We start from the raw sequence: 14439 nt of genomic DNA, 5'->3' as shown, positions 1-14439 counted from the left end.
ATCAAAAGTGACAGTAAAGATAATGTTACAAAAGATTTCCATTTCAAATACTGTAAATGCTGTTATTTGTAATATTCTATTTAAAGAATCCTCAAACGTTTCACAGTTTCTACAAAATATTGAGCAGCACAACTGTCTTTAATGTTTATGAGCATTAAATCAGCATATTAGAATGATTTCTGAAGGATCATGTGACACTGAAGACTGGAGTAATGATTCTGGAAAATCAGCTTTACAACACAAGAATAAATTAAATTTTAGATCAAATAAATGCAGCTTCGGAAAGAATAAGAGACTTACCGACCTAATGCTTTTAAATGGAAGAATATATACTCTGAAGAAACCTGAGTTCAAACCTGCATTTTTTTTTTTTTTCTGACTTTTTTTAACAGGTCAATCATGCACGGACCCGTGATTTTGACTGCTGTCTAGCTGTGCCATTGATCACAGAGGCCGGAGAGCATCTGCAGCTGGTCATTAGCAGAAACCCTCTCGCTCAGGCACACATCTGGCCACCTAAAAACTGTCAGGACCCTGAACTGCACGTGGTTTCTGCACCAAATCCAAAAAGAGTTGACCTCTGATTCCCAAAAATGAGCAACACAGAGCACAATTTCAGTTTTTTCACACAAATGGTTCTCTCGGTCAACTGCACAATGGACACATTAGCACTATTTTTATTAATTATCATTTTTGAACTTTTTTTTGTTTGTCACAATTTAATTACCCACTACTGTTTTTTTTCATGCTTTTTAAATGATCCAGCACCAAACAAGCCACATCTTCAAAGTTTATTTAACCACTCACACAGGCACGCGAGTTATATTTATACACTTTTAGTTACACAAAACATGTCAAGTTCATCTTCATACATGCCACTTTTGTTTCTAATATGAATAAATGACACTCATTTAGTTTCTGCTGTCAACAATAACGCTTTGATGTTGATGCAGATCTGCGGGTTTTTACAAAACACAGAGAAATCTTCAAGCAATCTTTTGTCTGTTCAGACGGTGAAAATCTTTCTCTAAGATCTAAATCATGACAGTTTGACAATCTGATATTTTAGAAATGTTCTGATGAAAAGGTTTTCTCTGTTCCAGAGTGACGTCTTGATGTGAATGTTTCAGGTGCATGTGATGTCATTTGTGTACTTTAAGGAATTTTAGAGGATTTTATGGCTTTATATCCTGATGCACACCAGGAATAAATTCCGATTTTAAGTGAAGTCCTTCAAAGGAGCTTGTTTTAAGTGTAACTTTTAAACAGATAATCTCTGTAAATCATTTACCCACTATCCTTTATTCTTTGTATAAAGCCCTTTTCCTGGATGTTAAATATGTAGAATGCAATGAATAAGATGTATGTTTAATATTTTCTTGTGTTAGAAATGATTATTTGCTTTTTTTAAATAAAATAAAGGCTAAGAACCAGAGTGAGTGTAACCCTGTCTGTGGTAAGAATACAGGCTTAAACTGAAGACAGGTGCATGTTGGGATCTCTCGCTGTCGTTCCAGTGCTTTGAATGCCTGTCAGGACACCGTTCAGGGGTTTGATATCATAGACAGTGTTGGCACGAGGTGGAGATGAGCTGTCCCACACCTCGCTGCACTGTCAGATACTGGAAGCCAAACCCGTTTGACACAACTCCTATTTTAGTCCAAGGGTAGATTCTGATTCGAGGAAACGTAAAGCCTTATGCATGTGCTGGGAATTTAATATTAAATGCATAGTGTTGGTTGGATTGTGGGCTGATGGAGGGACAATTGGTTCATTCTGATTTGGAATAAGGGGCAGTGTCTTTTGATATTTACTTCAAACAAAGACAAAAAATTGACATTTATTAGTTTTATTTTGCCATTTAAACTGGGTAGAGTTAACTAAACTCAGATTCTTTAAAATAATCGATTCTGTTTAATGAACTTTTTAAAAAAATACATGGATTGATCTTCTGAATGGTTAATTTGTGAATTGGACCGATTCAGTGATTCGACAGGCAGGGCACATTAACACATGGGCTTCAATGGGCTGAGACCCAGGGGCCTACTTTGGAAACTATGGTTCTCTTTTAATATGTGAAGAGGTCAAGCAACAGATTGAGTTTATCCAAATTTAACAAAAAACTTATGGACATACTACTTTAAATTTAAGTCAGACATTCAAGCGATTTAATGTTTTTGACACTCTTCTGAGGAAAATTCATTCACTTGTAATGGTAAGAGAAATTTTGGTCAGATTTGTATTTTGTACTGTAAGTGACTTCTTTCTGTTTTAAAGAAGTTTTCTCTGGATTGATTGACTGTATGTCCATATGTCGTTCCATGGTCTGATTGCCGCATATTTCACGAGATCGAACTCGCTAATTCAATTATCCGGTCGAAATGAGTCTTGAAACTCACAGGATTGGCCGAATCTGACTTAAATGTTCAAAGAACCTAACTCTAATGGTTCGTTCAAGTCATCTTGTATAGATCGTATTTACGAGTTGAATGCACATGAACTCTGCCACAATATCATAAATACCAGTGGGGAGCTCGGGATTTTCTTTAAGCCCCGATCTGTACGAGTTGGGGGCTTGTCATTGATTAGCTTGGCGGAATACACTGAAAGGTATTTAGCTGTGATATTGTCAGACTTTTCTATTTACAAAGCAGTAAGTTAATCGATGACGCATAATATGCAGAACTGCGGAAGAACTGATGACGGCATGGATTGATCTTCGGATGACCAATCAGCGGGGCGTTTAATTCCCGCCAACGTGTAGAAATCGAATATTCAACCTGTTTATTCATTTTAGTCTTTCGAATCTGTTACACTACAAACATAGACCTTTGTTTACTTCTCTGTGTTGCTTGGCAACCACTTTGTTGGAACCTGGTTGCTCTGTTTTATTCTGTGAAACCTAGTAACGTATATGGATAACCATTTTATAAAAAAACAAGAAACATATATATATATATATATATATAGTTATAATGCCCCTTAGCTGTCTTAAATTCACTGTAAACCATGGCTTCAGAGAGCTGCTGATTTGGTTCACATATGATTCACTGAAGGATTCATTTCTGGTCGATTCGGTCGGAATGAATCTTCAATCAAATAACGAGATCTCAAACTCATTTGAGTTTTTACAAATTTAGGTAGTTGCAACTATTTTATAAATGTCTAAATATGTTATAAATATGTGCTAAATCAGCTGTAAAAGAGTAAATTTCAAGCATTTTAAAGACCAAGTTTCATTGTCATAGTTTGCTGTTGATGTCATTTGTTTCCACACACTGTCACACTTGAATTATCAACCACTTCCACTGATATTGCAAGTTATTCTTTGACAGATGTGAAAAAGAAATGTTTCCATCGGGGTTCACTGACCATCAACCTCCTGCATTCTGGTATAAAACAGCAGGTATAGACATTTTTGAACAGACTTGACACAACACATACCAAGATTGGACATTTTTATTTAATTTGAAAGATGCAATATGCATCTAGAATGGTCTCTGTCACAAAACTACTTTGGTTTTACAAGATTTTTGTTTTTGTTTAATCAAGTTACCTTACAATACAGCAAAAATGTGAATGAAAAATTGTATCTTGAATTTCGTGTTTTCGTCATAATACAGTACTTTCCAGCTGAACTTATAATAAAAAATGGACAGAGCCAGTTGTTTACAAATATTGCACACTGCAAGTTGCATTTCGGCTGACGACTAATCAACGTTTAAATATAAATGTCTGAATACATTCAGAAAAAATATAGGCAAATGACCAATCACATCAGGTACAGTATAAAATGGTTAAATACAAAAAGGCAAATTTGAGATAAAGGAAAATACTACAAATGAGCAAACACTTACTTAGTGAACAGTTAGCTCAAGATTGATGGAAATAGTTGAGAGGGTCCAGCTAAATCTAGAAGGGTTCAGGGGTCATAGGTCAGGTCGGATGAGCTGATGTGTACAAAGACGCTGGGGTCACAGGGGATGGTATTTATGGAGGATGGGTGGTCGAAGGGAAAGGACAAAGAGGTATTATGAGGGGCAGTTCTAAGCTGTTGGTGATTAGCTTGAATATTTGGAGGTTTTAAGGTTAAAGAGACAATTGCACAATCTCATTTTTAGGCCAGAGAGGGGAATGGCAGTGTCTCTGTGCAAGACATAAAGCCTGGGTTTCCTGCATTTGTTCTGAAAGCTGATGTTTTGATGATTGTGAGCAAGTCTGGCTGTGCTGAATCATGTGATATACAGCGGCCTCCAAACGTCTGAAATGCTTGGGAATCAAAATCAAATTTTGACAAAAAGAAAAAAAAAATCTAGTTCACTAATTGAAGTGAATTAGTAGCATTGATCATATGACTCTTTGTACAGACGCTCCATCGAAGCACAAGTTTTTGTTCATGTTAGATTTTTTAAAGCTGATAGTATAATCAGTAATGAAAACAATCCAAAAAATGAATATACATGCAATATATATGCAGTTTTAAAGACCAAATGAATTAAAATATGATTGATACATTTATTTTCTTGAAAAAAGCAGAAGTTGAACAGTTATATATAAGCATTCTCAGACCTTTCAGATGCCGCTGTACATGAACAGCTAATAAAGTGCTGCCAAACAGCCCTGCATGGTGTTGATAATCATCAGCTCTCGGATCATCTTACAGTAAATGACGCTTCTAATAGTGCATCAGATGATACTTATATTAGTGAACACAGCTGCCTACAGTGTTAGAGGAACTCAGTGGCTCGATGTGTACGATGGCAGTGATCGCTATGGTTCAAGGAGAGACGAAAGGACAGAGCGTTAAGGTTTGCTTATGTCTTACATGTTTGTGCATGTCTGTGCACAGCTTCCGCTCAAAGCGGAGGTACATTCATTTTTCTTCAAGACAAAGAACATTTAAGAACCTCATCGAAACGAGAGTTACTGCCACAACTACTGACGGACGCCATAATGTAGCTTATGTCACATTTAGTTCGTTGCTGTTTTACAGTAAGTCTTTTTCTAAAAATGAAGCTAAAACTCACTCTCTCTGCTGATGAATTGCGTCCTAACCAGGTGCGACACAGTAAAAGTCCTCACGGAAAGTAAAATGCCATGCAAAGCGATTAAATCAGAATATAATCAATGATTTATGTATTTAAATCAATGTGAAGCAGGATTTTGGACCAGTCAGATTTCATTGCATTCATTTATTTGAGTGAGTGAAGTGGTATTGAAGAATATTATAAAAATAAAGCAATGATGTGTTGTTGTTGTTTTTTTATGATGATGATGTTTATTTTTGGTGTGGCCCAGAACTGACATTTTTGATGATATTTTAAACCTAAAAATGTTGTTATAGATTCATCTTTTTTATTTATTTATTTTTTTTTTTTTGGCAAAAAGGGTATCTATGTATACCATATCAAATAATTAAAATCGGAATAAATTATAATAATATATATATATATATATATAATAATAAAGGTAATACATATTACCTTTTTCTAAAGAAAGTCTTTTTAAATATTATTTTATTTGTTGTTGAAGGGACGTAGAAAAGTCTACATTCACTTAAAATAATATTAAAAATAACATTTTATTAAAATAAGAGAACATTTCAGATGATAAAAAAAAAATTCTGTGTATTATTATATTACTGTAGGCTGGGCTATTCAGAGTGACAGTACTAAATATAGAAAGCAAAATGTCTCATTGTGGTTGTTTGGGATCAAAACTCTGATTGATATTAAAGAAATCATAATGCAATGAGCAGTAAATCCTGTGTTGTTCCTGGTTAGGACGTGGTTTAATGTGAAACAGTGCACTACAGATTAAACAAACCGCCCCAGACGGCTAAAGCTCACATCAGGTTATTACAATATCAGCATTAATGCTAATACCATTGATTACAATCAGAATACAAATCCTACATGGCAAAAAAGATATATCGATATAAGATAATTTCATAAAAACACACTAGTGCAGAGCGAGAGAGAGGAATGGAGGGGAAGGGAGTGGGACAACAGGAAAAATGGGATCTCCCATAGGAGAGGACAGGAGCGGGAGAATATGGGAATCTCTCTTAGAGAGCCTCACATAGTAGTCTCTACGATGGTGTGGCTGTGTTTGGTGAAGCCGTGGATGCCGTTGGGGTCCAGCGGGTGAAGCAGCTCGCTGTTCTTCAGGCTGTACTCTTTCGGGCGAGAGCTCGCGCCTCCTTTAACTGGAGCAGCCACGGCTTTGATCCGCTGAACACAACATCGCATTATTGATTTGAGGACATATGCAAATTTAGAAATGCAGTGACAGACTTTTAGATATTAGCTGATAAAGACCCAGAACTCAACAGCATTCAAATTGAATCTAAAATTACAAATATATATATATATATATATATATATATATATATATATATATATATATATTTTTTTTTTTTTTTTTTTTTTTTTTATTATTATTATTTATTTGTTTGTTTGTAAAACCAGTATCTATGTTTACAATACTAATTAAATAAGAATATATTCACAGATTTAACTGTTAATAAAAAAAAGTATAAATATATCTGAATAACATTAATTTTTTCTTAAAATTGTAGAAAATTTGATAAAACGTTTAATAAAATTAAAATAAAAAAGATCGTAAGTTATTATAATAGATTATTTTAAACTAGAATGACACAAGAAATGATCTATTTATTATTATACCAATGTAATTAAAATATTATTAAAAAGCATATTTATTTTCTTGAAAAAAAAAATCCCTGATTTAATTTTTTATATACATTTATTATAAAAGTGAAGAAGAATATTCAAAATTATTATTTTTTCTTCTTAACAAAATTATTTAATAGAATATAGAACGCAATATAAATATTATATATTAATATATAATTGCTTAATATAATATATCTTTTAAAACTAGAATGGTTGTTTCTCAGTGAACAATACAAGTCAGAATGACCTTTTTTCTTAATGATTAAGAAAAAGTTCAATAAAGTTAAAAATAAATGTAAATAAAAAATTAAATGTAAATAAAACTCTTTTAAAAACTCTAAAACTCTATTATAATATATTTTTAAATGTAGAATTATTTTTTTTAATACATTATATTTTTACATATACCTTTTATATAAATATTAAAATATTATATATACTTTAATCATCCTAGGAGACACAAAGATTTTTCCCTGACTTGAGAATCATCCTAAAGTGACAGATATATTGTAATTTTCTAATAAAAATATGATCAAAATGCCATGAGATGTGTATGTATGAACGTGTTTTATATGCAGCTCATGACGTTCTCACCTCTATCAGGGAGCCGTCTGATTGGATGATTTTGATGACGACCATCATCGGGATGCAAATCATAGAAGTCAGCGCAAGAGCCCAACCCAATCCAATGGACCAATCAGGATACTCGTAAAACTTGTTATAGGTGAGCGGCTTGTATTTCACCAAAGAAAAGACAAAACAACCCTGACATGGAAAAACAAGAATAATCAAAAACCATTGCTGTTGGCCACATCTCTCAAGTAAAAATGTCATTCCATCTCAGGCTTACCACACAAAGGACGGGAGTGATCAGCATCCAGCTCCATTTCATCCAGCCGTTGGGTCTGTAGCCGATCATGTCCTCTATAGCATCGTAGAAATTATCAGCCCCTGCAAACACACACATGCAGTCAAGATTTGATGCGGTGATCTTTATTATGCCGATTTCATGTGGGGCCAGTCATGGATGAGAAATAGAGACGTGAAATAAGCCCAGAGGACTGATGTGATTATATAAGACTAAATAAGATTACATAAGATTAATCTCAACAAACATTGTTAGACTGCTGATTGAGCAACATTAATGAGCTTAATGCAAAGATCTTAAGAGGCATGACGCGACACATGAGCTCAGGATTTATTCTGTAAATACAAGTGACCGCAGCATCTGTTTCTGAAGAGACACCTGTTTAATAATTCTGCATATAGTGTGTGTCTTATGATTGTTTACAGTGTTTTATTACATGACTCTTTGCCTTGAAACCTTGCTGATTTCATGATGATTTGTGTATCTGGTTATGTGATGCATAAAAGCCATAAGCTCTTTTACTGTATGTATCAGCATGATGATTTTAGATTAAAATGTATATTAATACACCAGCATAAAAAAATTTGGGGTCAGTGAGATTTTATGTTTTTGAAAGTGACTTATAATCATCAATATGCATTATTTGATCAAATATACATTTAAAACAATAATCTTTTGAAATATTATTATAATATATAAAAATAAATCTGTTTTAATATATTTTAAAATTAGGAATTCTTTCTGACTAGAAACCACCAAGACCATTTATTTGAAAAATAAATATTTTGTAATATTATAAATGTATTTATTGTTGTAAATGTATAGCATTTTTGATCAACTTACAGCATCCTTGCTCAATAAAATAATTCATTTCTTAAAAAAAAATTTGCATTGTTCCCAAACTTTTGAATGGAAGTGTATTTGAGTGAATTTACAAAACCCTGCAACCGATCATCATTTCATTTTTTTGCCTCTTTTATTGAAACCCCATCTAGTCAAACTCTTGTAAATATATATATATATATATATATATATATATATATATATATATATATATATATATATATATATATATATATATATATATATATATATACACATTAGGAATATATTATAGTCAGTTACTTTTTTCTTACATAAGAGAATTTAAGAAAGCATTTAATAGAATTCTAATAAAAATTGAATTAAAATAAAAAGTTAATGTAAAATATCCTTTAGTTATTATTTAAAACTAGAATGACAAATTTTAGTTTTTATAGGTAAGGTAAAAAATGTAAAATTAGCTTTAAAAATAAGTGAAAATCTAAGAATACGTGCAAAATAAAGCTAATGTTGTAAGCCCATCTGGTCGAGTACTATTGTATACTTACCGTAAACCCAGGCTACTGCAACACATTCAAAGAATGCAACCCAGAGAAGGCACACACCGCTGGCGGCGTAGTAGTCAAACAGCTGGAAGACGTACATGCCACCCTGAGAGAGACAGACACACATTCAGCATTCAAACACCGCAGATCTACGCCTGCATCTCGCTCTCTCTTACTTTAGTGACCATGGTGAGTCCCAGCAGGTAACTGATGACACAGATCACAGCGATGAAGATTTCTCTCCGGTATCCCTTCCTTAGGAGGGATGGGTACAGGTCCACCAGAGAGGTGATCTGACCCTCCACTTCTACAAACTGAGGGCAGAAAACACACATCATTCATCAAGGACTAGGCTTACTTGTAAATAATTTCTGTGCTGTTGTAGTATTCATCAATGTTTTCAGTTTTAACATTTCCATTTTAGTTGAACTGCTTTGGTAGTTATTATTTGGTTTTCTTTTTTTAGCCTATGATTATGTTTTAGCTTTCGTCAATTTATTACATACTGTTGGTGTAATGATTTCAGTTAGTTTACATATTTTTCTATTTTCATTACCGGTTTCAGTTAGTTAACTTATTTCTTACATTTTCAGTTGTCATTTGAATTAAAATAATTTTGTTAATTTTAGTAGTTAAAAAAATATTTAGCTGAAATGTATTTATATGTATTTCATTTTATTTATTTAATTTTTTTAGTTTTTCATCTAATATTCATTTTGTTAATTCAATTAATATATATATATATATATATTTTTTTTTTAGTATGAGGTTATAACACTGGTAAGTACTTATGACTTAAACTGTGTACAAACCAGCGTGACACTGAAATTGAAAATGCTTACTGAAAACATGCATAAGCAGCTGTATTGACTGGTCACTTGTCACTTTTCATGTTTGTTTGGATTCAATAAAACCTTATTTAAAAATCTATTCTATATATTCTATGAAAAAACAAATGCACATGGAATAGAGCGCTTTTGTCATATATTGCTCTATAATGCTGTGCCTGGTTAAGGCCTGGCGTGACAATACAGTTATAAAGACGTGTTCACACTGAGTGATTTACAGAACAATAAAACCATTTAACTTTCTGTAAATGAGAAGTGATGTGATTTGGACAATACCAATGTTTTTGAAGCAGAGGTCACTAGATAGTGCAGACCAGTACAGATGCCTACTAGTGACCATCAGTACAGCATTGTTAGTTTCAATCATAGTTTTTGCATTTTGCTGAAAATACTTTAAATGTCATATTCATTCACTTCTGTCGGTTCAGTACTGAAATGGCATATAATTTTAATGGACAAAAAAAAAAACTTTTTATTTGATATTAAATGACAAAAATATGTTAAACAGACACAGCAGACTTTAAAATGCATGAACATTAAACAAAAAAATCCAATGTGGGATGAACTTATTCACTGGAGGAAGTGTTATGGATTATGGACTTGTAATTTTTAGCCAGAAGCAATGGTTAGAAGTTTAAAATGTTTTTATGATGGATATGTTTCTTCCAAACATGCAGCGTTTGTCTTAAGATGTTAACTGATGGACTGGAGTGATGTGGATTATTTGAGGATTTTTGTGACATTTTTTTTATCAGCTGTTTGGACTATCATTCTGACGGCACCCATTCATTGTACAGGATCTATTTGCGAGACAGTTTTCAGCAAATTTTCATTTTTGGGTGAACTATTCCTTTAAGCGACTGTTTTGATTTTGTATATTTTAGTATAGCTTAAATTATTATCTTTTTCAGGTTAATATGTCAAATTAAAATTATGTATAACTTAATAACCAAAAAAAGTCCTTGATGATATTTATCTATGATTAAACAAAAAAAACACTGCTTTAATTGAACAAGCATCTTGAAGTCATCTGAGGTAAAGTGTCCTAACAAACAAACAGTGGTGACATTTGACCCTGAACTGTGGAAAATCAAAACATGCGTGCTTCAGCACAGTCTAAGGCATAACAAATCATTTTTGACATATTTTCTTTGCCTTCTGCAGAGTGGAGGACATTCATAATAATGGCACCCTTATTTAGGCCCATGTTCATACTGTTGTTGCTCTGTGTCTTTGCTTGAGTGTGTGTGTGATGTAGGTGTAATCACACACACACACTTACGCAAAAGGAAATGTGATCCACCGCACATTGGCATTTCAGCAAGTCATATGAGCCTGGAATACCATCAGCATCTCGTGATATTTGAGTGTGATGGTGTGTTTGTGGGAGGCAGCCCAAAATCTAGTGGTGTTATTCCTCGAGGCTAGCGCACAACCACAGAGAGATGATGTTTCACATCAGGATTCAACACTATGCTGTTAAGTTATGATCTGCTGGCTTAACCATCTCAATGTTTGCAGTCTTTCATTCCAACACAAGGACACTCATATGTCACACCACCACCCAAAGGACATTTGTATTACTCAGAGACTTAATGGAGTTTCCAATTATGTTTCAGTGGTAAGGTCACCCAAAAATGACTTTTATTTTATTTGTCTATTTAGGCCCCCATTAGTGGCTATTCTTCATGGGGTCCAACAAGTAAATTGCATCAATCTTTAACAATAAAAAACAATACAATAAAATATACAAACCTAAAATACATTCAGAACATCAAAATCAACAATGTACTGTATACTGTGCCATTAAATATTTCTTTAACGATATTCTGAACCTCATTTTCCCTATTAAAAAACGTGTGAAAAAATGTCTGATGGTAAATCATTCAATATTTTCATTCCTCTATACATTACAGTCCATTGCTTTGCATTAATTTTTGAAACAGGAAGCAAAAAATATCCTTTTGATGCATGCCTTGTGTTAAAATCATGGCTAACACTACTATACAAAAGTTAACAATACAGTACGTTTGAAACTCTTGACACCAAAATATTTCTTATAAAAAAATAAAAAAACTGTTCTATCCTTCACAAGTAGCCAACCTAGAATTTAGTGCATTCTCATAATATTAACCCTTCTATTACAGTTCAGCTCTGTTCTGGACTAACTGTAATTTATCTAATGTACTCGACCTGCACAATAGTCTAGTGGTTAGTGTGCCGACATACATAGTGCAGTTGTGCTCATTTTTTTGATTCTTGTCTCGAGGTCCTATGCTGAATCCACTCCCCTCTCTCTTCCCAATGCTTTCCTGTCATCTCTCTACTGTCATGTCTGTTAAATGCATAAAATCCTGAAAATATAACTTAAAAAAGAATTTGATCCAAACACAATACTTTTGGTTTTCGTTAAATTTAGAACCATCTTATTATTTCATACCCATTTTACCACTAATTGTAACTCTAAATCTAAATCAACAGATAATTTTTCAGTTGATGTTGCTGGTAGATATAATGTTGTTTCATCTACGTACGTACATATCTGTCATTTCTCACTTCAAAACCAAAGGAAGATCATTGGTAAAAATAAAAAATAACAACGGTCCTAAACTACTTCCTTGAGGCACACCACATTGTAACTCTTTCACTTCCGAATAACTTCCATTATAAAATAAACATAGCCTCCTATTAGTCAGATAACTTTTAAACCAATGCACAGTCTGAGAAGTAAATTTATAACATTTAGATTTTTCCAGCTGTAATTTATGATCCAATACATCAAAACCAGAGCTAAAATCGAACAATACCGCTCCTACTAAATTATTATCATAAATCTGTACTAAACAAATGTGTTAATGCTGTTCCTGTTAAATGTCCTACTTGATATGCAAATTATCAATACAAATAATAATAATACAATTTATTCTCCTTACAGAAGAATTTAATTTGTTCGCAGACTATCATTTCAAACACTTTACTAAGAACTGGCAGTAAACATATTGGTCGACTATTAGCACCATTAAAACTCAGTGCTGCATTTTACAAGGCAACTAAGTTATCCATTCCTGATAGTTTATTTATATTTATACTTATAAATTTTTGTTCCACTTGTACATTTACTTTATTCAGTTCGAAACATAAGGCTGGCTCATCACATTATTTTTTTAGTTTGGCTGTCATTTGATGGAATAATATCAGTTAACATGTACTTTATTTATGAAAAAGTCCTACCCATTATTTCATTAAGAATCCACAATTCCAAATTTTTTTGTTTTGCTATCTTATTTATATTCACTTTTTACTTTATAAAACTTCCTTTTCTTTTTCAGATTAATTTTAGTTATTTAATTTCGCAATTTGCAATACACTCCCCAATCCTCCTTATTGCCAGTACTGTTTGCTAAACCCTTGGCCACGTGTCTTTCTACCATCATGTTCTTCAGTTCATTATCAATCCATAGTGCCCTAACATTCTTCACTGTTTTTCTACATTTGTGCATACTTATCCACCAACAATAAAAAGAATCTTTAAAAAAATTGGTTAATGCATCATCAGGACGATCTTACTTATAAACATCAACCAAGCATATATAATTTACATCTTTTATCATCATTTGGTGAGTTTATCATCTTTTGGGGAAGTCGTGGCCTAATGGTTAGAGGGTTGGACTCCCAATCGAAGGGTTGTGAGTTCTAGTCTCGGGCAGGACGGAATTGTGGGTGGGGATAGTGCATGAACAGCTCTCTCTCCACCTTCAATACCACGACTTAGGTGCCCTTGAGCAAGGCATCGAACCCCCAACTGCTCCCCGGGCGCCGCAGCATAAATGGCTGCCCACTGCTCCGGGTGTGTGCTCACAGTGTGTGTGTGTGTTCACTGCTCTGTGTGTGTGCATTTTGGATGGGTTAAATGCAGAGCACAAATTCTGAGTATGGGTCACCATACTTGGCTGAATGTCACTTCACATTTCACATTTCACATTTTGTTCAGCAGAAGAAATTAAGTCATTCAGTGGGAGTAAATGACAGAATGTCAATTTTTGTGTGAACTTTTGCAGTGGGAAGTGTAGGTGTATGTTTGTGTGTGTCGATCTAACCTGACTGTCTAGGCCCAGCAGCAGAAGCATTATGAAGAAAAGTATGGCCCAGACCGTCGGCAGGGGCATCATTGTGACGGCCTTTGGATACGCGATGAAGGCCAGACCGGGACCTGACAGACACAGAAAGAAAGGCATGTGGTGAAGAAAAGCCTATCACATGACATACTAGCAGACTCTCACAAAGAATAATTTACTTTCTGTGCTAACTGACACATGCCCAAAATGCTGTAGAAAGAGCTTCATATAACATATAGCACATAAGATCAGTGACACTCATAAATTAACATCCTCCCTCTCATTCCAAGAATTCTGTGTGAGCAGGTTGGTGACCTTTGACCCTGAGTATCACCTGACTCGGCCACATCGGCAATGGCCACGCCCTGCTCCTGTGCCATGAACCCCAGGACGGAGAAGATGGCAAAGCCTGACACGAAACTGGTACCGCTGTTCAGGCATCCCAGCAGCAAGCAGTCCCTGAACACACACACACAATGTTTGTAGAATAAATAAGACAGCATATAGCTATAAAGATGCATTGAAAACATACGAGTCCTCACC

General features: G+C 33.9%; 2 protein-coding genes across 5 annotated transcripts in view; one reads left to right on the top strand and one right to left on the bottom strand.

The window, feature by feature from the left end:
* Positions 1–1435, top strand: part of LOC127963508 (glutamate receptor-interacting protein 2) — a 29906-nt gene extending 28471 nt beyond the window's left edge. For all 4 annotated transcript variants that reach the window (XM_052563448.1, XM_052563447.1, XM_052563450.1 and 1 more), the window contains exon 24: positions 393–1435. In XM_052563448.1, coding sequence (XP_052419408.1) covers positions 393–584 — 192 coding nt within the window. In that variant the 3' untranslated portion in view covers positions 585–1435. The remainder of the gene's footprint in view (positions 1–392) is intronic.
* Positions 1436–3445: 2010 nt separating this feature from the next.
* Positions 3446–14439, bottom strand: part of LOC127963511 (sodium- and chloride-dependent taurine transporter) — a 22635-nt gene continuing 11641 nt past the window's right edge. The window contains exons 7-14 of the mRNA XM_052563453.1: position 14439; positions 14231–14355; positions 13879–13991; positions 9110–9247; positions 8937–9039; positions 7549–7649; positions 7293–7463; positions 3446–6233 (exon numbers count right to left, since the gene is read on the bottom strand). The exon at position 14439 is cut by the window's right edge and continues 103 nt beyond it. Coding sequence (XP_052419413.1) covers positions 6078–6233; positions 7293–7463; positions 7549–7649; positions 8937–9039; positions 9110–9247; positions 13879–13991; positions 14231–14355; position 14439 — 908 coding nt within the window. The 3' untranslated portion in view covers positions 3446–6077. The remainder of the gene's footprint in view (positions 6234–7292; positions 7464–7548; positions 7650–8936; positions 9040–9109; positions 9248–13878; positions 13992–14230; positions 14356–14438) is intronic.

This window comes from Carassius gibelio, chromosome B8, assembly GCF_023724105.1.
Source record: "Carassius gibelio isolate Cgi1373 ecotype wild population from Czech Republic chromosome B8, carGib1.2-hapl.c, whole genome shotgun sequence".
Taxonomy (NCBI): Eukaryota; Metazoa; Chordata; class Actinopteri; order Cypriniformes; family Cyprinidae; genus Carassius; species Carassius gibelio.
The sequence above is the reverse complement of the archived record's forward strand: the minus strand, read 5'-3'. Positions and strand labels throughout refer to the sequence as shown.